Genomic DNA, 23,174 nt, shown 5'->3' on the forward strand with positions numbered 1-23,174 from the left:
GTTCTTGTATTATGGGAATAAGTAAATAACTTTTCCTTATCCACTTTCTCAACATCACTCATGATTTCTAGTGCTAGAATATCTTTTGAGAGGAGGACACACCACATCACACACAGTATCGAGGGTGTGGGCGTACCATGGATTTATATAAGGGCAATAATATATTCTCAGTCTTATTCTCTATCCCTTTTTAATGATTCCTAACATCCTGTTTGCTTTTTGACCGCCTCTGCACACTGCGTGGACATCTTCAGAGAACTATCAAGATCTTTTTCCTGACTCGTTGTAGCTAAATTAGCCCCCATCATGTTGTATGTATAGTTGGTTATTTTTTCCAATGTGCATTACTTTACATTTATCCACATTAAATTTCATTTGCCATTTTCTTAACTATCTTGAGTAGTTTAGTATCATCTGCAAACTTTGCCATCTCACTGTTTACCCCTTTCTCCAGATCATTTATGAATAAATTGAATAGGATTGGTCCCAGGACTGACCCTTGGGGAACACCACTAGTTACCAGTTCTCAATCCATGAAAGGACCTTTCCTTTTATCCCATGACAGCTTTTCGTAAGAGCCCTTTGGTGAGACCTTTGTCAAGGCTTTCTGAAATCTAAGTACACTATATCCACGGATCCCCCTTGTCCACATGTTTGTTGACCCCTTCAAAGAACTCTAATAGATTAGTAAGACATGATTTCCCTTTACAGAAACCATGTTGACTATTGCTCAAGAGTTTATGTTTTTCTATGTGTCTGACAATTTTATTCGTTACTATTGTTTCAACTAATTTGCCCGGTACGTTTAGACTTACTTCTCTGTTGTTGCAGGATCACCCTAGAGCCCTTTTTAAATATTGGCGTTACATTACAGCACAGATGTACATAGATGTTACATGTTCCTGTGAAAAAGATGGTTCACCCAAACAGCTGATTTGGGTAGATGATATAAGGGATATTGGAGAAAGAGAAATTGAAAGACCACCTCCTGCCATGTCATAAGCAATACTTCTGAAAATTGTCCCACAGCAAAATAAAGTCAACAAAAACACTTGTGGCATTTTTAGGCGAGGCAATGGGATTAGAGCAAAAAAAAATTGGACAATATAGCAAGTGAACCTCTAATGCAATTTCAAGACTCCATAACTTTAACTCTTGTTTTCTGATTTTTTTAATCAAACTTCTCAAAAACCTCTACCCAGAAATAAAGATGTGCCATGTGAAATTTCAGGAAGAATACTGTTTTAGAGGAAAGTTGAGATAAGGGTTGAAAACTGATCTGATGATGGAAAGCTAGGTTCATCTATAACTATGGAGCAGCTACTGCCACTCCAGAATACATATCTTCCAGAGTTGCTGCATGGGATTTCCATTCCTTTAAGGAATATAAATTCTTTTAAATTTAAAATCCCATGTAAATTACATATTGTATTAATTGTTGCATGTATAAGGAAAACAATTGTATATTCTACACTCTGGAGCAGATTCTCAGCTCAGGTAGATTCTCTTAGCTCACCTGATTTCAGTGGAGTTATGATAATTTATATCAGCTGAGTGTCTGCCTCTCTGTTTAGATACCAGATGTCACCTAGAAACTATGACTGATGCTCTAAAATATAGCAGATTAGATAAAGATAAGGATAATGCCAGTGAGTGACAGAAAATGAACACAATTTTTTCGGATTTTGATAGATTCCTGAGATTTTGAGGACACAAAGTTCCAAATGCTAATCCAACTCTGGCATATGTCCTGTACCATATGAGGAAATGCTTATATTCAGTGAAGACTTTGCTGCCCCTTTAGAATGGTTCTTGCTGTTAATGGCAATGGAAAGAACATCCCACCTGTGCAAACACAGGCTATTTTCAGAGCCAGGAAAATGCATTTAACTTCAGTTGTGACATCACAGGTCTGTTCTGCTTGATCTCAGAGGGACATAGTGATACCTAGCACTTTTCATCTTCCATACGCTGAACTGTCATAACAATGTGAGGGAGAACAATTACTCCCATTTTACAGGTAGCAAAACTGTAGCGGAGAGGTTAAGTGACTAGCCCAAAGCCAGAGACATTGTTGCTGTCAGAGCAAGGGTCAGAGCTCAGAAGTTCCTGGCTTTCAGTCCCACATTCACACTAGACCATGCCTATTTCTCAAGTTATTTCTTTTTATCTTCCTTTGTGGCTTATATTGAAAACTGTTCGTTCACAGGTTGAAAATGTATTTGTTCCTCAACCCCTTAAGAGGTTGGGATAACAAAATGAAGCTGGAATCTCTTTTCAGCTTTGGTGAATCTAAATGAGCCATCACTACCCCCCTGCTTATGGCAAAACTGTATCAAAGGCCTGAGATTGAAGAAACACTCTTTCCATTAACTAACCAACCTCTGGAAAAAACAGAACAAATCTTGAAGTACACTATCATACTATTAATCCCAGGATCTCCACTTGCTATAGTCCGATAGCTCTGGCTCTTTATGACCTTCTGTTCACTCTATGAGAGTCCACAGGCTTTTCAACTAATAATGTGAAGGCTAGAGCCATAATAAAGTTCCAGAGTCCTTTCACAAAGCCAAATAAAGTGGGAATGAGAGAAGGAAGGAACCTACCACCCCCTAGATGTTTCCACACAGACTGTCAATGAGGGGCTCCATTCCCCTTTGGTATTTTCATTTGAGGATTTATTTCATGAAATCTCAAAAGTTCAGGATTCATGCAGACTTTTTGCTGCATTTGAAAGGAAAGAGAGGAGAAGATGAATTATTTCTTTTGGCTTAATTTAAACTTCTCTAGCATCAGACTTCTATACAGTAGTTGACTTCATTAAATCATACTTAAGGTGGCTTGTATACCACACATACATATACCTGCACAATCAGCTGTTTGTGCATAACCCCCCCCACACACACACACCCATACAATCAGCTGTTTGGGTGTATACCTACACACAGCTGTACAATCTGCTGTTTGCGTATTTCAGCCTCTTATCTAACATCAGTGGATTTAACACTAAAGTGTGAGGATATCATTTCCATGGTAACATGCACTGTGCTACAAAGCAGTTTCCAGTGGTTACAAGATATAGGAGTATTGTGTCAGGGAGTATTGTTATGTCAGCAGCTAATTAGTTTGGTACCTATAGTAAGCAGTAAATGATGTCTTTGTTTTTCAGTACGGTTTAATATCTTTGTGGTAAACAGCCATTTTGTTCCTCTCTTGGCAATCATCGTATAGACAGTCATAGAGCTATCGATATAAGAGAAATTTCTCAAGTGGCTCAGGAAGATTCAGCTTGTGGACTACATAAAGACATGAGCGACCCAGACACTTCCTGATACACAGCCGACACAGCTGGGCAAGGCTGGCAGGACCTGGAAAAGAAGGAAAAACCCGTAAACCCAAAACCTGTTAACATGAAGGCCAATGGGGGCTGCGGGAAGCAGCAGCCAGCACATCCCTCAGCCAGTGCGGCTTCCCACAGCCCCCATTGGCCTGGAACGGTGAACCACGGCCAGTGGGAGCCGCGATTGGCTGAACCTAACGCTGCAAGTAAACAAACTGTCCCAGCCCGCCAGCAGATTTCCCTGACGGGCCGCGTGGTAAAGGCTGCCGATCCCTGCACTATGTCAATATATACCAGCTGAGGATCTGACCCAAGGCTGGAATGCAATGCTCCTTATAAACTCTTTTGAAGTTGCTCATAACTTTCTTAAACAAATTCCCCATGGGAGGAAGTTTTCTAAGCTGTGTGATCATCTGGGGACTTCAATTTGAGTGACATATGCTGGAGGTCACATGCTGCCAGTACTAAAACATCCTTGGGATTTATAAATAGTATATATGACAATTTCCTAACTCAAAAAGTGTTGCATCCAACATAGGGAAATTCTATTTTAGACCTCATTTTGACAGATACAGAAGAACTGATCACAGAATTAAAAATTACTGGTAACTTAGTTACAGGAAATCATGACATGATCACATTCATAATTTGCAAACAATAAAGTCCACACCAGTGATATTTATAATTGGTGCTTTGAAAAGGCCAATTTCACAAAGCTGAAAACAATTAGAAGCCAAATCAACTGGGAGGAATAACTCAATAAAAAAAATGTGAATCATAATTGGGAATTGTTTAAGAATACTTTACTAGCTGCTCAAAAAGTCACAATTGAGGAAGAAGGCTGTATTGGTTAAAAAACTGTCCTAGTTTAGTGGGGAAGAAAAGGCAGTTAAAAAAATAAAACAATAATATATAACAAATGGAAGAAAAGGGAAGCTGACAGTCATTACTATAAATCAAAAGTTGGGAATTGTAGAAAATGCATAGGGGAAGCAAAGGGACACAAGGAGAAATCTATGACCACCAGAGTTAAGGACAATACGAAGGAGTTTTGTAAGTACAGGTATATTAGAAACAAAAAGAATCCTAACAATGGTAATGGTCCATTACTAGATGGTAGAATTATCACAATAAGAAGGCAGAAAAGGCATAAATGCTGGATAAATATCTGTTCTGTATTTGGGAAAAAACAGATAATATAGGCATAGCATGTGATATCATTCTTTCCATTCCACTAGTATCTCAGGAGGATGTTAAACAGCAGCTAATAAACTTGGACATTTTTAAATCCGCAGGTCCAGATAACTTGCGTCCAAGATTTTGCTGGACAATTAATACTGATTTTCAGTAAATCTTGGAACACCACGGAGTTCCAGAAGACTGGAAGAAAGCTAAAGTTGTGCCAATATTTAGAAACAGTAAACTGGATGACCCAGGTAGTTATGGGCCTGTCAGTCTGACATTACTTCTGGGCAAGATAATGGAGCAGCTGATATGACACCTGATTAATAAATTAAAGGAGGGTAATATAGTTAATGCCAATCAACACGGAATTATGGAAAATATATCCTGTCAAACTAACTTGATATCTTTTTTATGACATTACAAGTAATAGTGTTAATGTAAAAGATTTCTGTAAGGCATTTGACTTAGTATCACATGAAATTCTGATTGAAAAACTTGAAAGATACAAAATTAACATGGCACATGTTCAATGGATTAAAAAGCTGGCTAATAGAGAGGACTCAAAATGTAATTGTAAATGGAGAATCATCATCAAATGGGTGTATTTCTAGTGGTCCCATAGGGATCGGTTCTTGGCCATATGCAATTAACATTTTTATTAATGACTGGGAAAAAAACATAAAATCATCCCTGATAAAGTTTTCAGATGACACAAAAACTAGGGGCGTGGTTAATAATGAAGAGGATAAGCCACTGATACAGAGCAATCTGGATTTCTTGGTAGGCTGGGCACAAGCAACAATGTGTGTTTTAATAGATATACATTTATGAACAAAGAATGTAGCCATACTTTACATGCTGGGAGACTCTAACCTGGGAAGCAGTGACTGAAAAAGATTTGAGAACTGTGATGGATAATCAGCTGAACAAGAGTTCCCAGTCTGTCGCTGTGGCCAAAAGGGCTAATCTGATCTTTGGATGCAGAGGAATCTCTCATAGGAGAAGAGAGGTTATTTTACCTCTGTATTTGGCACTGGTGTGACCGCTGCTGGAATCCTGTGTCCAGTTCTGGGGTCCACAATTCAAGAAAGATGCTGATAAATTGGAGAAGGTGAAGAGAAAAGCCACAAGAATGATTAAAGGATTAGAAAACATGCTTTATAGCAGGGGCAGGCAAACCTTTTGGCTGAGGGCCGCATCGGATTTCATAAATTGTTTGGAGGGCCAGTTAGGGGATGGGATCGTGGCCCGGCCCCCACCTCCCATCTGCCCTCTCCCCAGGACTCCTGCCCCATCCAACCCCCTGTTCCCTGACAGCCCCTCTGGGACCCCAGCCCCATCCACACACACCCAGTCTGTGTCCACTGACCGCCCCGGGACCCCTGCTGCCCCATACAACCCCTCCTTTCATTCCTGACAGCCATCCCAGGACCCTGCCCCATCCAACCACCCCTTCTCCCTGTCCCCTGACTGCCCCCTGAACTCCTGCCCTTGACTGCCCCCTACCGCCCCATCCAACTCCCATCCTTCCTGACTGCCCCCCGGGACCCCTGCCCCCATTCAACCCCCTGTTCCCCCCCGACCGCCCCGACCCCTATCCACACCCCCACCCCCTGACCACCCCCTCAAACTCCCCTGCCCTCTATCCACCCCTCCCACCCGCTCCCTGCCCCCTTACCACGCTGTCTGGAGCATCGGTGGCTGGCAGTGCTACAGCCGCGCCACCAAGCTGGAGCCGGGCCTTGCCGCTGCCACCACCACCACCCAGCACAGAGACCGGGTCAGGCCAGGTTCTGCAGCTGCGCTGCCCCAGGAGCTCACAGCCCCGCCACCCAGAGCACTGTGCCGGCGACAGAGCGAACGAGCTGAGGCTGCGGGGTAGGGGAGACAGCAGGGGAGGGGCCAGGCGCTAGCCTCCTGGGCCAGGAGCTCGGGGGCTGGGCAGGATGGTCCCATGGGCTGGATGTGGCCCACGGGCCATAGTTTGCCCACCTCTGCTTTATAGTGATAGAATCAAGAAGTTCAATCTAGTAAGCCTAATGAAAGGAAGGTTAAGGGGTGATTTCATCACAGTCTATAAGTACCTACACGGGGAACAAATATTTAACAATGGGCTCTTCAATTTAGCAGAGAAAGGTAAAACACGATTCAGTGGATGGAAGTTGAAGCTAGACAAATACAGACTGGAAATAAGGTGTGCACTTTTAACCGTGAGAGTAATTAACCCTTGGAACAACTTACAAAGGGTCATGGTGGTTTCTCCATCAATGGCATTTTTTAAATCAAGATTAGATGTTTTTCTAAAAGATCTGCTGTAGGAATTATTTTAGGGAAGTTCTATGGCCCACGGGAGATCGGACTAACTGGTCACAATGGTCCCTGCTGGTCTAGGAATCTACTAAATGCTTGTGCAAACTCCCTTCAGATATTTTTAAGCTGTGGTCATAACAAAACAAACAACTTGCATTATCACATTAGAAATGTTGTCCATGGGTAATTCAGTAATGCTTGAATGGATTTGGTTCAAACTTGAGCTGTTTTATTGGTTTAGCAATTCTGAAGCTATGAGTGCTAAAAGCATTTTCATGTGTGCACAATAACACTTTTTTCTGATTCCTGGTTTGAGCTAAATCTTAAAACCATGAAGGTGTGCATGAGTATTAGATTTTTAGCTAATATAGTCATGTGCCTTGCTTAGCTAATAGCAGAAGGCACAGAAGTCTGGTGAGAATAAACATAATAAGGAGTGCTTGGTGCTCAGATGCCCTGGTAATGTGGGCTGGCTGTACTTAGTCAGGTGTTTGCATGTACAGCCAGGGGCAGCTCTACCTTTTTGGCCGCCCCAAGCAGTCATGCGCGGGAGGCGCCCCGGAGCCGCGGAAGCAGCGGACCTCCCGCGGGCATGACTGCAGAGGGACCGCTGGTCCCGCGTGGCTCGGCTGGACCTCCCGCGGCTGCGGACGGTTCGCGGGTCCGGCGGCTCCGCTTGAGCTGCCGCAGTCATGCCTGCGGGAGGTCCAGCCGAGCCGCGGGACGAGCGCCCCCTCCGCAGTCATGCCTGTGGCAGGTCCGGTCCTCCCGGGGCTCCGGTGGACCTCCCGCAGGCATGACTGCGGCAGGTCCGCCGGCCCAGCCTGCCGCCTCCCCCGGCTGCAGGGGACGGGCCGCTCCTCGGCTCGCAGCGGCAGGATGAGCTGGGGCCCCAGACCCAGCCTTTTGCCGCCCCCTAGATTTTGCCGCCCTAGGCACCAGCTTGTTTTGCTGGTGCCTAGAGCCGCCCCTGTGTACAGCACATGTACACAATAGCATGTTCAAATATATATTTGTGTGCCTGAACACCCATATGCACCCAATACCTGTTTTTATGGGTACGCAAATGTAACCCTCTAATGAGTGTGTGTTACAGGTCCCGCTTTCTGCCTGATCCCAGAGTATATGAGTGTTACCGCCCCAGCTAGATAGTGTTGGCACTTTAGGTCAAAGTGTAGTAGCTTACGCTGTTAGCTCCGGAGACCCCTGGAGTGTTAACCCAAGATGGTGGCTGTCACATGCAGGGCCGCCCAGAGGATTCAGAGGGCCTGAGGCAAAGCAATTTCAGGGGCCCCTTCCATAAAAAAAAAGTTGCAATATTATAGAATACTATATTCTCGTGGGGGCCCCTGCAGGGCCCGGGGCAAATTACCCCACTTGCCCCCACCCTCTCTGGGCAGCCCTGGTCATGTAAATTTTTTGCAAGCACAACTTAGACACCTATGTTTAATAATATGGCTCCAAATCTTCCAAAGGTGCTTCATGGAATGAAACTATTACAAAGATAAATTTGTGGTCCTAAACAAGCTGGCAGTGTCCCATTAAAAAAATTAACAGGCAGAAAAGCAGGGAAGAAACATGTAGGAAAAAAACAGCTCATATAAATGGCACTTGAGATGAAGAGGGAAGCAGCTCTGTAGGCAAACAAAGCAAGAAAGAAAATCTCTCACATTAAAAGTTGTCATTACATAATGGCGAAGAAGGAAAAAAGGGTAAAGGAAAATATCTAAATATATGCAGCAGAAAACAGGCAGTAGAAAGAAGATTGCTCAAAAGAAGTTTTTGTGGTGCTTCCATTTGAAAAGAGGATTCTAGGGGAAACGTTTGGGTGGTGAAGTAAAGGTGCAATGAAGTGTTTGAAAGCAAAAGAGAGATAGGACGTTTGGATTATTTCCAGGTCTGGAATTTATTCATCTTTCAAAAGTGGAGAGCCAAGACTAAATTAATTAAAATGTTCTACAGACCACCCGATTGCAAGGAAGAACAGGATGAATAGCTGACAGTGGAAATTAAAGGATTTGTGGGGAAATTAATAGCAATGAGAGACCTTTCTTCCCAGACATAAACTGTGATAGATTTAATGGAAAAGACAAATTGAGCAGTAGATTTATGAATATTGTACTTGTTCATGCAGCCTATAAATCAAGCCATATAGATAACTCTTAATTTAGCTCAGAGAAACGCAGATATTATGACAAAAGATATAAATGTTGCAAACCATATATGTAAAAGTGCTGTGACCAGGTTTATAATCAGGTTTAAACTGTGACAGGTTTGGATGACTAATAGAAGCTCTGGGTGGAAACCAATCCAATAATGGAATGGGAGGGAAGGATATTAAGTGGGAAATTACATTTTATGAGTGGGATAAAGTCACTTCTGTGCAGTGAGCCAGAACAAAGCCCAAGCACTTAAGTGGTCAAAATTGGACTTCAGTGGGACTTAAGCAATGGATAGGCCTTTTGCTGGCCCTCTGAGTACAGTGAATTTCATCCAGTCTAAGTAAGGTGGATGTATTTGTTTATTGATGATAAATGCATTAAGGGCCAGGATCACTTGTGGAGTTACACTGGCCTGAGCCAGAGTAAACCCTTACCTGGGTCTCAGTATTGGAAACCCTGACAAGGAAGAGACCAGAGCAGTGCAAAGGAGCCACAGTCTGATTTTCACTGTGCTGGAAGAGGTTGGAAGGGGCCAGCAGGGTCCCAAAAGTAGACAGTGCTAGCTAAGCAAAATGCATAAAAAGCTCTCGTAAACACCACTTCCCTTCCCTTGAGGTGACTCTCCCACGTGATGCACTGGGCCTAGCTAGTGAAGGAAGGTGTATTTTACACGTCCCTGCATGAAAACACTAGTGAGAGTAGAGAAAGAAACCAATGTGGATACAGCAAGGAATGCAAAGATCAATCTAAGAGAATAAAAAGGCCTTTGAGTGGCTTATAACATGAGCTACTAGGGACAATGGGAAAATGTGCTGGATGGACCTATAGAGGCATAAAAAATAAACAGGAAAGGTGAGTGAGGTAAAGACATGGCTTACAACAACACTGCATACAAATGACAAGAAAGGCAGAGCAGAGCATGAAGAGTGCACAAGAATTAAAGAAAACTGCTTTTCAATTGTATAAGGAATCCAAGACTGTTAAATCCTCTAAGGGTATGTCCATACTACCCTCCCGGGTCGGCGGGTGGCGATCAACTTCTCGGAGTTCGATATATCGCGTCTCATCTAGACGTGATATATCGAACTCCGAACGCGCTCCTATCGACTCCGGAACTCCACCACCGCGAATGGCGGTGGCGGAGTCGACGGGGGAGCCGCGGACTTCGATCCCGCGCTGTGAGGACGGGTAAGTACTTCGAACTAAGGTACTTCGAGTTCAGCTACGCTATTCACATAGCTGAACTTGCGTACCTTAGTTCGAACCACCCCGTAGTGTAGATCAGGCCTAAGATACTTCATATAGTGATAGGAGTGATACCTGTTGGGTTAAGCACATCTCTGAAGTTTCAGATTAGCTTCTAAATGATGTGATCTTTAGCCATTGAAATCAATAGAAATTAAGTTCCTCATTCATAGAAAAGTCACCTTGTTACAGGATGAAATGCTGTAGAGATACAGAAGCACGACGATGTTCTAATCTTATTGATTCTTAAAGGACCCAATTCTCATTGACACTAAGGCCTGGTCTACACTCGGGGGAGAGGGGGGTGCGAGCTAAGTCGTTCAAAGTTACGCAACTTCAGTTATGAAAATAGCATAGCTGAAGTCGATGTACTTAGAGCTACTTACTGCGGTGTCTTCACTGCAGTAGGTCGACTGCTGCCATTTCCCCATCGACTCCGCCTACACTTCTCATTCTGATGGAGTACCAGAGTCGACGAGAGAGCGGTCGGCAGTCAATTTATCGCGTCTTCACTAGACACGATAAATCGACCCCCGCTGAATCAATTGCTCCAGAGGTAAATGTAGACATGCCCTAAGCCTTTTATTCCAGTGGTTCTCAACCAAGCATATGCGTACCCCTGGGAGTACACAAAGGTCTTCCAGGGCAGTAGTTCTCAAAGCCGGTCTGCCGCTTGTTCAGGGAAAGCCCCTGGTGGGCCGGGCCAGTTTGTTTACCTGCCGTGTCCACAGGTTTGGCCGATCACGGCTCCCACTAGCCACAGTTTGCCGCTTGAGGCCAATCGGGGCGGCGGAAAGGGCAGCCAGCCAGGGGCGTAGCCAGGTGGAGGGAGCAGGAGGAGCGGAAAAAAAAAGGTGCCACCCGCTGCAGCGCTTTTACTGACGGGGTGGTGCTCCAGGTCTTCGGCGGTACTTTGATGGCGGGACTTTCACTTGCTCCATGGGTCTTCGGCGGCATTTCAGCAATGAAGCTTTAGTGCCGCCGAAGACACCCAGAGCTAGTGAAGGGCCCGCCACCAAAGTACTGCCGAATACCCAGAGCGCCGCCTCGTCAGTAAAAGCGCCGCAACAAGTGGCGCCTTTTTTTCGCTCCCAGGTGAGTAAAATTAAAAAGGTGCCACTTGTGCTCGGTGAGGGAGCAGCCGCTGCCCCACTCCCCCTCTAGCTACGCTACTGCGGCCAGCACGTCCCTCAGCCCGCGCCGCTTCCTGCAGCCCCCATTGGCCTGGAGCGGCGAACTGCGGCCAGTGGGAACCGCTATCGGCCGAACCTGTGGATGCAGCAAGTAAACAAACCATCCCAGCCCACCAAGGGCTTTCCCTGAACAAGCAGCAGACTGGCTTTGAGAACCACTGTTCCAGGGGGTACATCAACTCATCTAGATATTTTTCTAGTTTTACAGCAGGTTACACAAAAAGCAGTAGTGAAGTCAGTTCATAGACTCATATACTGCTCTATATACTATATATACAGTAACATAACTTGTGCATACGAACTGTATTAGACATGCATTTTATGTCATTTACTGATGCATGTAAGCATGTTAATGAGATTGAAGTTGTCATGGTGTGATTGCGATGTAAAAATTGATAGATTTTTAAAATGAGGAGCTGGAAGTAGCAGTAGTGGCAAAATTTTAAGAAACTGAAAATAACTGAAAAAAAATAATCAGTTCTGCGAGGAATATATTGCTTTTGGATTCACATCTTCAACAGAGATCCACCTCAAGCTTCATGTTTCCTTTGAGGGAAACTCTATCAAATAACAGTATGAAGTCGGCACATTTGCAACAACATGTGAAGACAAAACACGCTGTGCATACGGGAAGCCAGTAGAATGTTTTCAAAGAAAGCTCTGAGTTCCAGACTTGACAGCTTAAAATGAAAAAAGCTTCAACTATTTCTACAAGAGCACTCAGAGTTTCATATGCTGTCTCCCTTCTCGTAGCAAAATCAAAGAAGTGTACACAATTGCAGGAGATCTGATTCTGCCTGCCACTGTGGCACTTGCAGAAAACATACTTCATAATAAAAACCAGCTGATACGCTCAAGAAAGTACCCTTATCAAATGACACCATGTGTTGCAGAATTGAAGAAATGGCTGAGGATATTGTCTCTCAACTTGTAGAGAAATTTAAAATGGCAAAAACCTTCGCCCTTCAGCTTGATGAGTCCATGGATATTAGTGAAGAAGCTCAGCTGATTGTGTATGTTTGATACCCTGAAACAACTGATATCAACGAGCACATGCTGTTTTGCAGAAGTATAAAGGCAAACTCAACCGCAGAGGACATTTTTAAATGAATTGACTTTTTTTTTCTGAACATAATTTGAGTTGGAATGTATGCAAATTCGTCTGCACTGATGGGGCTGGTGCAATGACCGAGAGAGTGAACAGACCTGTAGCTAGTATCAGGAAAGAAAATCTTTCCTTGCAGTGGGTGCACTGTATCCAGGGCTGGCTCCAGCTTTTTTGCTGCCCCAAGGGGCGAAGCGAAAAAAAGAAAAAGAAAAAAAAAGATAAAGCCGTGATCGGCAGCACTTCAGCGGCAGCTCAGCTGCACCGCTTCATTCTTCGGTGGCAATTCGGCGACAGGTCCTTCACTCCGAGAGGGACTGAGGGACCTGCCGCTGAATTGCCACCGAAGACCCTGACTTGCCGTCCTTTTCAATTGGCCGCCCCAAGCACCTGCTTCCTTCACTGGTGCCTAGAGCCAGCCCTGAGTGTATCATACACAGAGAGGTACTTGCTTCAAAAAAGATTGAGTTCTGAACTTCAAGAAGTTTTAAATGAGTCTGTCAACTTAATCAAGTCCAGGCTGACCAATGCTCACCTGTTTTGCATTCTTTGTGAAGAGATGGGGTCAGAACATCAGCAACTGTTGCTTCACACAGGTTCACTGGCTTTCAAGAGGGGAAAGTACTTGACAGATTGTTTGAATTACACACAGAAGTTCACACATTTCTTTCTGATGTTTCATCCCTTCTTACCCCTGTGTTTGACAATACTGTGTGGCTAGCTCAACTTGCCTACCTCGCAGATATATTTAGCAAGCTGAATGATCTAACTTTGCCCATGCAAGGCCATGACAGTAATGTTCTCAATCTCTATGATAAAGTGAATGCTTTTATCAAGAAAACTGAATTTTGGAAGTCCAAATGTGGAAAAAAAGACTTCACCTGTTTTCCACTGCTTCATGTGTATGTCACTGATATTTGCACAGGGGAAATCGAGCAGAGCAAACTTAAAGAACTAATAGATCATTTAGCCCATGTGATGGGGCGCCTGCCCCACACTGGGCTCTAAGGAGTTAATAGAGCCCTAGGGAGGCTGCGCAGGAGGCAGCCAATCAGAGAAGGGCTGAAGGAAGCAGCCAATCAGGGCCAAGCAGGCACATATGAAAAGGGAGCTGCAGGGCAGAGGAAGGAAGTTCTTTGCTGGGAGACCAGGGAGGAAGGACTGTGTCTCTGGAGGGCTGAGAGAACTGCCAGCACCCTGGACAGAACAGTGCTGCTAGCAGGACTGGGGGAATGAGCAACAGATCCTGGCTGGCTGCTGGAGTTTGCAGGGGGAGGCCGTGAGGCAAGGGCAAAGGGGATGCTGGGGCCATGTGGAATTGACCAGACAATTCGCTGCAGTAGTCACTAAGATATACTATATACTAAGAGAAGTGGCTGAACAGTGGCCTGCAGGTCCCCTGGAAGGGGGGAGGAGGGGGCACAGTGTGTGGCATGGCCTGAGGGCTGTGTCACTGAAGAGGATGTTGCAGTCCTTGGAGAGACATGGGTCCTATAGCAGGAGTGATGGTGGCGAGGCACCACCCAAAGAAGGCGTATGACCATGCAGAGCTAATTCCCAAGACAACCAGCAGGAGGCGCCACAGTGGTGAGTAAATCCTGTTACAGCCCACTTGACATCTGAATTCAAGTCATATTTCCCCAACACTCAACACAACTCAGCTCAACTTGACTGGGTAAGAAACCCATTCATTTTGTCAGATGTTAGCAGCAGTAACCTCTCTGCCAGTCAGCAAGAAAATCTTCTTGAGCTGTTATCAGAGCGTGGCCTGCAAATGAAATGTAACGTCTCCACACAAACCCAGTTCTGGTGTTTAGTACAGAAATTACACTGACCTTGGGAACCAGGCTTTGGATGATCTGTGACCTTTTGGGTCAAAATATCTTTGTGAAGTCTCATTTTCTGCTCTGACTGCCATCAAGACAAAAAGTAAGAATAGACTCAATGTGGAGAAAAACCTAATTGTTGCTGTCACTTCACTGCCTCCCAGAATGACAAGGCTAACAAGTGAAAAATAGCCTTACGTACAATATTTATATTCCAATCAATTTATTTGATAATTTTATGGTACAAATGAGAAAGGAAGCAGTTTTTCAGTAATAGTGTGCTGTGACACTTGTATTTTTATGTCTGAGTTTGTAAGCAAGTAGTTTTAAGTGAGGTGAAACTTGGGAGTACACAAGACAAATCAGACTCCTGAAAAGGGTATAGTAGTCTGGAAAGGTGGAGAAGCTTATATGCTTCACGAATGGTGTGGAATGGAATGGAATGCTAACTGTATTATACTGTTCAGACACTAGGTGGTAGACTACCATTAGATACATCAAGAACTAAAGCAAAATCTTACTTGACAAAAACCATGTGGGGCAGAAATGTTGGGGATTTGGCTGTATTTGTCTCAGTCAACCCTCTTAAGAAAGGGACTCGTTCCTTTAGCTATTGATGTAGCTATTCACGAATGCATCTGTCCTCCTGCAAGTTTCAGGCATTTTGTATTCCAGTTATACTGATTCCTGTACCTTTTTTCATTTTTCCTTTTGTCAGGCAAGCTGGAGGTGCAAAAAATGTAGTTGGGCTTTTCTAACACTAAGCACCCCTCTGTTCATACCCTATACACTATTGTAATAATCTTTGTACAGAATATGCCTTGTAAGGTATCATTTGAAAAAGAATCATGAACTGACCATTAATATTCTTGCATGATGTATGTATGCAGAGGCTATTAAAAGTTATGGATATATGCTGGAATTATGACTAAAGTGTGTTTAAACTAGGGAAATCAGAGGATGTTGGTAAACAGGTTGCTTTAGACAATGGAATGTGTATTTGATTTGCTGACCTGTTGGCTCTTTCCACAAAGACAAAGAAGGTCCATTTTTACATATTAGGTAAGCACAGCTATTAAGCTAACAAGTCATTCATCATCATTCATGCAACCGGGGTATGGAACACAACACATCCATAGTCTCTTCTATCCTGGGCCATTTCGCCTAGCTGGTTCAGGTATAGCCCATTTTTTTGCTATCAACCTGAAGGTCCCACTGCAGTGCAAGTGGGGGAAGAAAAAGCAGAGAGCTTCCTTCACCAACAGACTCCACCTTGCCTTCCTCACTGCTTGAATACACTTTACTTTGAGAGGGAACCTTCAGAAGAACCAATTTCAAATGTTTACTGGTCTATAAAGACAGTGGAGCTGAACCCCAATTGATAAGCAATTGAATCAATTGTATATGATGTTACTGTACTATGAGAGCGAGGTCTTTTCTGAAAGCTAATGCACACTGGTGATTAATACCACTGTTCAGTGTATGTTTTAACACCACATGAGGAAATATGGATACTTAGTGATATTATCTCTTAAAGTCTCTGGCAAAACAGGTTCCACTCTGGACAGGAGAAAAGGCAGCTATTACCTGTCTGCTATGTAAATTAAGCATGGTGCAATCAAAACAATGGAAGCTTCCTTTACATACAGGGGGATAGCAGGACCACAGGAAGGGAAAAAGAGCGTGAAATCATCCTGTCTCTTGAAACAAGTTCACTGAACTTTGGAAGCTATAAGCAAGGACGGAAGCCATCTTTGGCATCCATCATTAGGCAGACATAAGGGGATAGAACAGGAGTACTTGTGGCACCTTAGAGACTAACAAATTTATTTGAGCATGAGCTTTCGTGGGCTACTTCATTGGGTGCATAGACTGGAACATACAGCAAGAAGATATGTATACATACAGAGAACATGAAAAGGTGGAAGTAGCCATACCAACTGTAAGAGGCCAATCAATTGAGATGAGCTATCATCAGCAGGAGAAAAAAAACCTTTGAAGTGATAATCGAGATGACCAATAGAAGATGTGAGGATACTTAACATGGGGAAATAGATTCAATTAGTGTAATGGCCCAACCATTCCCAGTCTCTGGTTGGGCCATTACACTAATTGGGAACTTCAAGACAGATATTTTACAATCTCACTGGAAGCGGGGAAAATACATGAGGATTAGTCAAAAGCTATTAGTGGACCAACATTTAGGAAGGGGTCTAATAAAGATTTTGAATTCTACAGGTTGCTAGGTCTCTATCCTATTAAATTGGTAGGGTCCAAATAGCTTTCCTCAGATGAAAACATGCTGTAAAACCGTAAGGCTAAAGGAAAGAATAATTCAGCTCAGCATGTGTTTCAGAGCTGTTCGTTATACAGAGCCTTAGCTGTGCATTTCCCTTTAGAAAACAAGTAGAGATGCAGTTTCTACCCTCCAGAGTTAGATGTACATATGAAGGTAAAAAACAGCATGGCAAGAATTCTACATGAGAGGAAGGTGCAAGATGAGATGGCTAAAATGTTGGCACACGTCTAGTACAAAGTTTCTTCCAAATAGATTTTTAAATGGTACTAGAAATACTCTCAGAGAGGCATTGATCTAACAGAATGCTTCCTGACGCCTCATGAAACAGCAGTAATATGAGAAGCTGAATAGCCAACTGGGTTTAAGTTCCACTTTCTCACTGTAACCAAGTTATACACATTCATGGAGCTGTTTATGCAGGGAGCTGCACAATGAGACTCAGTAACATCCAGGTTGATGTATACATTTCATTTGGGATTTCTGGTTTGTGGGCAAAATAGTTGTTAGCTTGCTCTCTCAAATATGGTTCATAATAACAGTAGTAAATAAAAATACTTGGCACTTAGATATATATAGCACTTCTTAGTCATAGCTTTCTAAGCACTTTACAAAGGCAGATAAGGACTATCCTTATTCAATAGATGGGAAACTGAGGCACATAAAAATGGAGTGACTTGCCTGCCATCACATAGGCAGTCAGTGGCAAAGCTAGGAACAGAACTGAGATCTCTGGTCTCTCATTCCTGTGCCCTGTCTTGAAACATCCTGGAGAATCTCAGAGAACTAACAGAGGGAGCAGCTGTATGTGGAAAAGCAAGATGAACATGAAAAAAATACTTATGAAAAGGAAATAAAAATTGTCCAGTTAAAAAAAGGAAGAGCCATTACCTTCCCAAAGCAAGAGGGCCTGTTCCACTTTACTGTTGGGGGCTGCCAGATCAAGGGCACATTTGAATTCAGCATTTCTGCGTATCAAGCTAGCACCATAGTCCATTAACAAGTTGACTGCTTCTGCGCCGGATTTCCTAACTGCAGCATGGAGTGGAGTGTCTAATCGTTTACCCAAGTCAACACTGGCTCCTTAAAAGAACACACAGAGAGATAAGAATAGACCAGGGTTAGGATTAGGAGGAAGCAGGGAAACACATGACTGGCTGAGTCTAAAATTTCTATCACACACTTTGGTTTCCATCATTAGCATCAATAAATGAAGTGCACCTGATGGCACACAGGACTCGCTATCTTCTCTTGATTACAGCAGTGCTCAATATCCAGAAGTCACATGGCTACTATATTAGCATCAAGAGTAGCAATAAGATGAGGAGGATGGAGAATTAACAGGAGTTGAGCCAATGCTGAACTTTTTGACTACCCAATGAGCAGGTGTTTAAAATCTAAAGTTGCTTCCATCTGATTAATTCAAATGGCCAGAAAAGCATGTTTTTAACATTTAATTAAAATAACTTTGGAAGGTCCAGGAGTAAAATGCTTATCCTGGGCTGACAGTAGCACCCAAATTGGGCCAGAGCCTTAGCTGGTGTCAATCAGCATAGCTGCATTGGCTAAAACAAGCCATACCACCTGAGGTGCTGCCCTGCTGCGTGTGGGATCTTCATGATCACTAAAGGGATTATTCTTTTGAGTGGTTGGTTAGCTGATCTGCTCCCCCTGCATGTGGTGAGCAGTGGATGAGTGAATGCTTAGTATGCTTGGCTATTTATTTTATAATAATCAAAAGGAGTTGATGCAGGTCACAGGGCAAACAATATACCAAGACAGTTCTTTGTAGCTCCTCTCATCATCTTCGAATGACAGAATCCCCATTTTTATCCCAATCTCAAAATTCTTGGTCCTCCAAGGAGTCATGAGGAATTAAATGCTAATAGCAGGAGCGGGGAGGGATTAAAGAGAAACAATAGGTGGGGGCTTCAAATATGTTCAGCTTCCCCTCCTCTGCCCCCAGAGCACCTAGTTCGAGAAGCTTCTTGACACAGTCTGTCCTCTGATACATGCAGGCCACATAAAGGGGTGTTCCGTGCTGCGAATCTTCTTGGTCAATGTCAACGTCATTGGCCACAAGAATTTCCATACACTCCCTGTGACCTGGATAACACAGAAGAGAGGTCATCTCAACTCAGTGCCTCTCTGCAGGATGACCGACAAACACACACTATATAGATAACAGAATAGAATACACAGAACTCTATATAGAATAGTATGGAATAAACCAAACACACATTTATCCCTATGGCCCAGATACTTCAGATGCAGATGAATTTCCCACAATTATTTAGGGAGGAAAACCAAAGCCAGATCTATTTATAGTTAGCTGTACTCAAACCCTTAAAATTACCTCTCTTTACTGCTTCATGAATAGGTGAAGCAAGGTGATTCTCTAGCTGTGGCGTGGCTCCAAATTCAAGCAGCATGTTCACACAAGCTGCACTGCCACTACAGCAGGCATTAAAGAGAGGAGTGATTCCATCAGTAGTGACTGCATTGACCTGAAACAGCAAAACAGACAGACAATAATCTGTTTTAAAAGGGACACACTTCCATTGGAAACCACCCGCATCTCAACGCTAAATACAGCGTAAGAAGAAGACTCTGATTGTATTTAATGTCAGAGCCCGTCTTAGTCACCAAATTCAGAGTGACACGCTGTAGGAGAGACTATTACCCATCAAGTGCCACCCTGCTTCTCAGGGTGGCAGCAACAACAGGACTCTGACACTGAAAATTGTACAAGCTCCTACGTAGAGCTGGCTGGAAACTAGGGATTTTTCCCATGGAAAATTTAGACTTTTCATTTAATCCCCCCAAATCTTTGAACACCCAACCCCAACACAGTTGCAGTTTTCTGATCAAATCAAAATCTTGGAAGGAAAGCAAATACTTTGTGAACATTTTTATTTAGTCAAACAGACCTTCTAGCCCCCCGTCTGTTTCCTGCTCTCTCTGGTTTAGAAGTCATGCAGATTATTAGATTTCACTGTCAGTACTGTTGCGTGATTCCCAGTTTGTCACAGAGATAAGTGCAGCTCTGCTGAATAAACTGCCTGCGAGAGATTTGTTGCAGAATGTGGATCTAGTCACTAGTACGCTGTATGATAGCACCAGGGGCGGCTCTAGGAATTTGGCGGCCCCAAGCACGGCGGCATGCCGCAGGGGGCGCGTTGCCGGTCGCTGGTCCCGCAGCTCGGGGGACCTCTTGCAGACGTGCCTGAGGAGGGTCCGCTGGTCCCACGGCTCCGGTGGAGCGTCCGCAGTCATGCCTGCGGGAGGTCCACAGGAGCCACGGGACCAGCGGACCCTCTGCAGGCATGACTGCGGAAGGTCCGCCGGAGCCGCCTGCCGCCCTCCCGGCAAAATGCCGCCCCAAGCGCGCGCTTGGTGCGCTGGGGTCTGGAGCCGGCCCTGGATAGCACATGGGGGCCTTCACTACAGTTTGCTACAGAATGAGAATTGGAGATCTCAGCTGTCCTTATGGAATATGATGAACAGTTTTATTGCCCTCCCCTTATAACAGAGCAGACAGTTTCGCAATGACCCCTGTTTCCAACTCAGTCTCCTTTCAAGCTCTAGTTCTACAGCGGAATTAGGGCTGCCTAAAAATTTTCTGTGGCAGGTTTTTTTTTTACTAATGGAAAAGTGTGGGGTTTTTTAAACTAAAAAATATATAACTTAATAGTCAGGTATGCAGCCCTCTAGGAAAAGCTGTGTCACATTCTATTGCCTTTCTGCGGTGCTGTGATCATTTAATTTCCTTCCCTACTGAACCATTAACTCTGGAACAACCTTCCCAAAATTCTTTTCTCTGTTACCAGATAAGTGGGTACCCAGTGGAGAGGAGAAGCAGAGGGGCTGCTTCTTTGCTAGTGTTTTTGCTGGAATTTCGATGTCTGATTGTCTGAGTTGGCAGTCCAGTATAAAATGCTACCAATCAATTCCCAGTTACTGGAGCAGCTTCAACAACGTCTATAAGAGGAGATTATGCAGCTGTGCGAATGGGTGCACAGTTTAGCTTTTTTCCAAGATGCTCAATATATCTGTTTGAACTGCATATATTTTAAAAAGAAAAAGGCAATTTTCCAGCTCTCCTCCAGACTGCCCACCTCCTATTTTGGAAACAGTACAGAATGGGGGCTTGTTTGGCTTCTGGGGAAAGGGAGGGCCTGGCGAAAGATGAGGGCTAGAAGGAACACAGGCACAGTCTTGAAGGGACCAGTACATCTGAAGGAAGAGACGTCCATCATGTTGGGTTCCTAAGTCCTACCAGACTGGTTCCCCATTTGTGGTGCAGGGGTATTTGCCCAATGTGGTAAAATGGAGTCTAATGTGTTTTGAATGGCACCTCACCCCGCTGCAGAGCTCTACACCCAGGGTATGGGCTCAATGGCAGAACCAGGTCTACAATGGGGAACAATCATTGTGCTAGAAAACTTGTTAACTACCATGATGTTAAACATGACTTAGCACTTAATGTAAATGAGGACAAGTCATGTTTAAACACCTGTTAAAACCATAGACCAGCTAATATGTTTTCATCATGACTGTCCTTGTCCACACTAAGGGCAAAGTCGTACTGCAAGTTAAAATGAGTTAGTGAATCCATTTCTAACATGATGCTTTCCCCCAGCGTAGACAAAGCCTTGCTGTGCAGCTCCTACATTTTGATGGGTAGCCAATTTGTCTTGCAAAAACACTAGCAAAGCCTCTCCACTGGGTACTGACTTATCTGGTAATAGAGGAAGGAATTCTGGGAAGGTTGTTCCAGAGTAAATGGCTCTCTAGTGAAGGAAATGAAAAAGATCACAGTGCTGAAGAAAGGCAACAGAATGGGACACAGCTTCTTGTGCCCGTGACTATTAATTTATGTAAAGAAAAAGCCACTGACTGAGACTGTATGTAGCAATGAAGAATGGGAAAAGTTGAATAAGGATAACTTATTGACAGTGACAATTGATAGTTCAGATTTATGACTTTCTAGGTGCTAAAAAGATATGTGATCAATATACTTCAATTTTTTTTTAAAACTGGGTAATTTCAAAAACAACCTGAAACTAAGTAATATGAAGATCAAGGTTTGTTTTTCCTGTCTGGGGGCTTAAAAATTAATGTACAGTATAGTTATTCTATAATCATATTCTTCTCTGCTAATGAATACATCCATTGTTGGACTGCACTTTTTTGATTTCTTGCCACTCCACACAGAAATTGTTCAGCATCGTAATCAGGGGAACCTGTAAGCAGACCCAATATAATAAATTCCCATATATTTCATTATATTCTCATATTTCATTTTTAAAGATATTTTTATATTAGGTCCAATGTGGAGAAAAGCTGCTCTTTTATTAGACAAAATGTTTCATTTCTTAAGCCTCTTTATGTATAAATCACAAACTATCTCAAAAAACTTGGAGCAATTCCAGTGACCATTCTGGTAAGCGAAGCATAACATCATCGTAACAGTTAGTTTGGTCTAATTTTCCTAATTTTTTCCCCACTGATCACAGTGAAGTTTCACAGAAGAAAAACAAAGAGGAATATGTTTGCGATCAAAACAGCCATCAAGCTGTAAAAAGGTGGGGTCCTTCAGGAAAAAAACTACCACTACAGAAATGTAAGTAATTTACTATTAGTGAAAGCAAAATATAGTCCCCTTTTGTGGCCAGAATTTCCCTGTCTCTCTGACACACACACACACGCGCGCACACACACACAGAGTGAGAAGAATCCAATAGATGTGTCTTTCTTGGGAGTCCCTCCTAATGCCAGTTGTGTCACCATGGTGCTGATCACTTCACAGGGAAGTGTTGGCCTCGTTTATATGCCCCTACTCACTTGAGCGCCGTTCTCCAGTAAGACTTTCGCACAAGCGACATGGCCACCCAGGCAGGCCTCATGGAGAGCAGAAACCCGATCTATGGTTACAATGTTCACATTGAATCCCTAGAAATCAGAGCAAAGATGTGAAAAACAAACAAACACCAAGCAATGCAAACATCATTCCTGGAGTTCATTCCAGGGGGGAGTTACATAGTGGTCATTTCAAATCTACAGTCCTTGCTCTGGCTAAATTCCTACCGAAGTCAATGAGAGTTGCCCTGGAATACGCATGGCTCAGACAATCACTCTGATACTGCAGCTCTTGCATCCATCCCCATTGGAAGGGATTTAAAGCAAAAGGTAAAGAAACTAAGTGACACTTATCTGTGTTGCTTCATAATTCATGGTAAATTGCAGGAGAGACACTGTACATCAGCCTTTAGTGACTGAGATTAATTTCCCTATTCCCAGATATGAAAAGATGCCTGTGATATGTCATAAGCTACATTTTTTTATCCGCAAAATGAGCACTCTGACCAGGAGTGTGATTTGTTTCCTGAGTCACGTGGCACTGGTTCTTCTCCCTGGTTGTTTATGAACCTGATTAAACAGGAGTAGAGAATACTGAATAGCAAATACGCTTGATAAGTGTTCCATTAACAGCTGTATGAACTGAAACC

The 23,174-nt window shown here is 43.6% G+C and overlaps 1 protein-coding gene across 6 annotated transcripts in view; it reads right to left on the reverse strand.

Annotated features, from left to right (window-relative positions):
- Positions 1-2,609: 2,609 nt before the first annotated feature.
- The window catches only part of ASB11 (ankyrin repeat and SOCS box containing 11), a 34,910-nt gene continuing 14,345 nt past the window's right edge, over positions 2,610-23,174 (reverse strand). For 2 of the 6 annotated variants that reach the window (XM_039508455.1, XM_039508447.1), the window contains 5 exons: positions 22,510-22,617; positions 19,019-19,169; positions 18,634-18,768; positions 17,554-17,745; positions 2,657-3,368 (listed from right to left, as the gene is read on the reverse strand). In XM_039508455.1, the coding sequence (XP_039364389.1) occupies positions 3,244-3,368; positions 17,554-17,745; positions 18,634-18,768; positions 19,019-19,169; positions 22,510-22,617 (711 nt within the window). In that variant the 3' untranslated portion in view covers positions 2,657-3,243. Of the gene's footprint in view, positions 3,369-17,553; positions 17,746-18,633; positions 18,769-19,018; positions 19,170-22,509; positions 22,618-23,174 lie in introns of all 6 variants that reach the window. The other 4 variants (XR_005590218.1, XM_039508436.1, XM_039508468.1 and 1 more) reach the window with 4 other exon arrangements.

This window comes from Mauremys reevesii, linkage group 1 (genome assembly GCF_016161935.1).
Source record: "Mauremys reevesii isolate NIE-2019 linkage group 1, ASM1616193v1, whole genome shotgun sequence".
NCBI lineage: Eukaryota > Metazoa > Chordata > Testudines > Geoemydidae > Mauremys > Mauremys reevesii.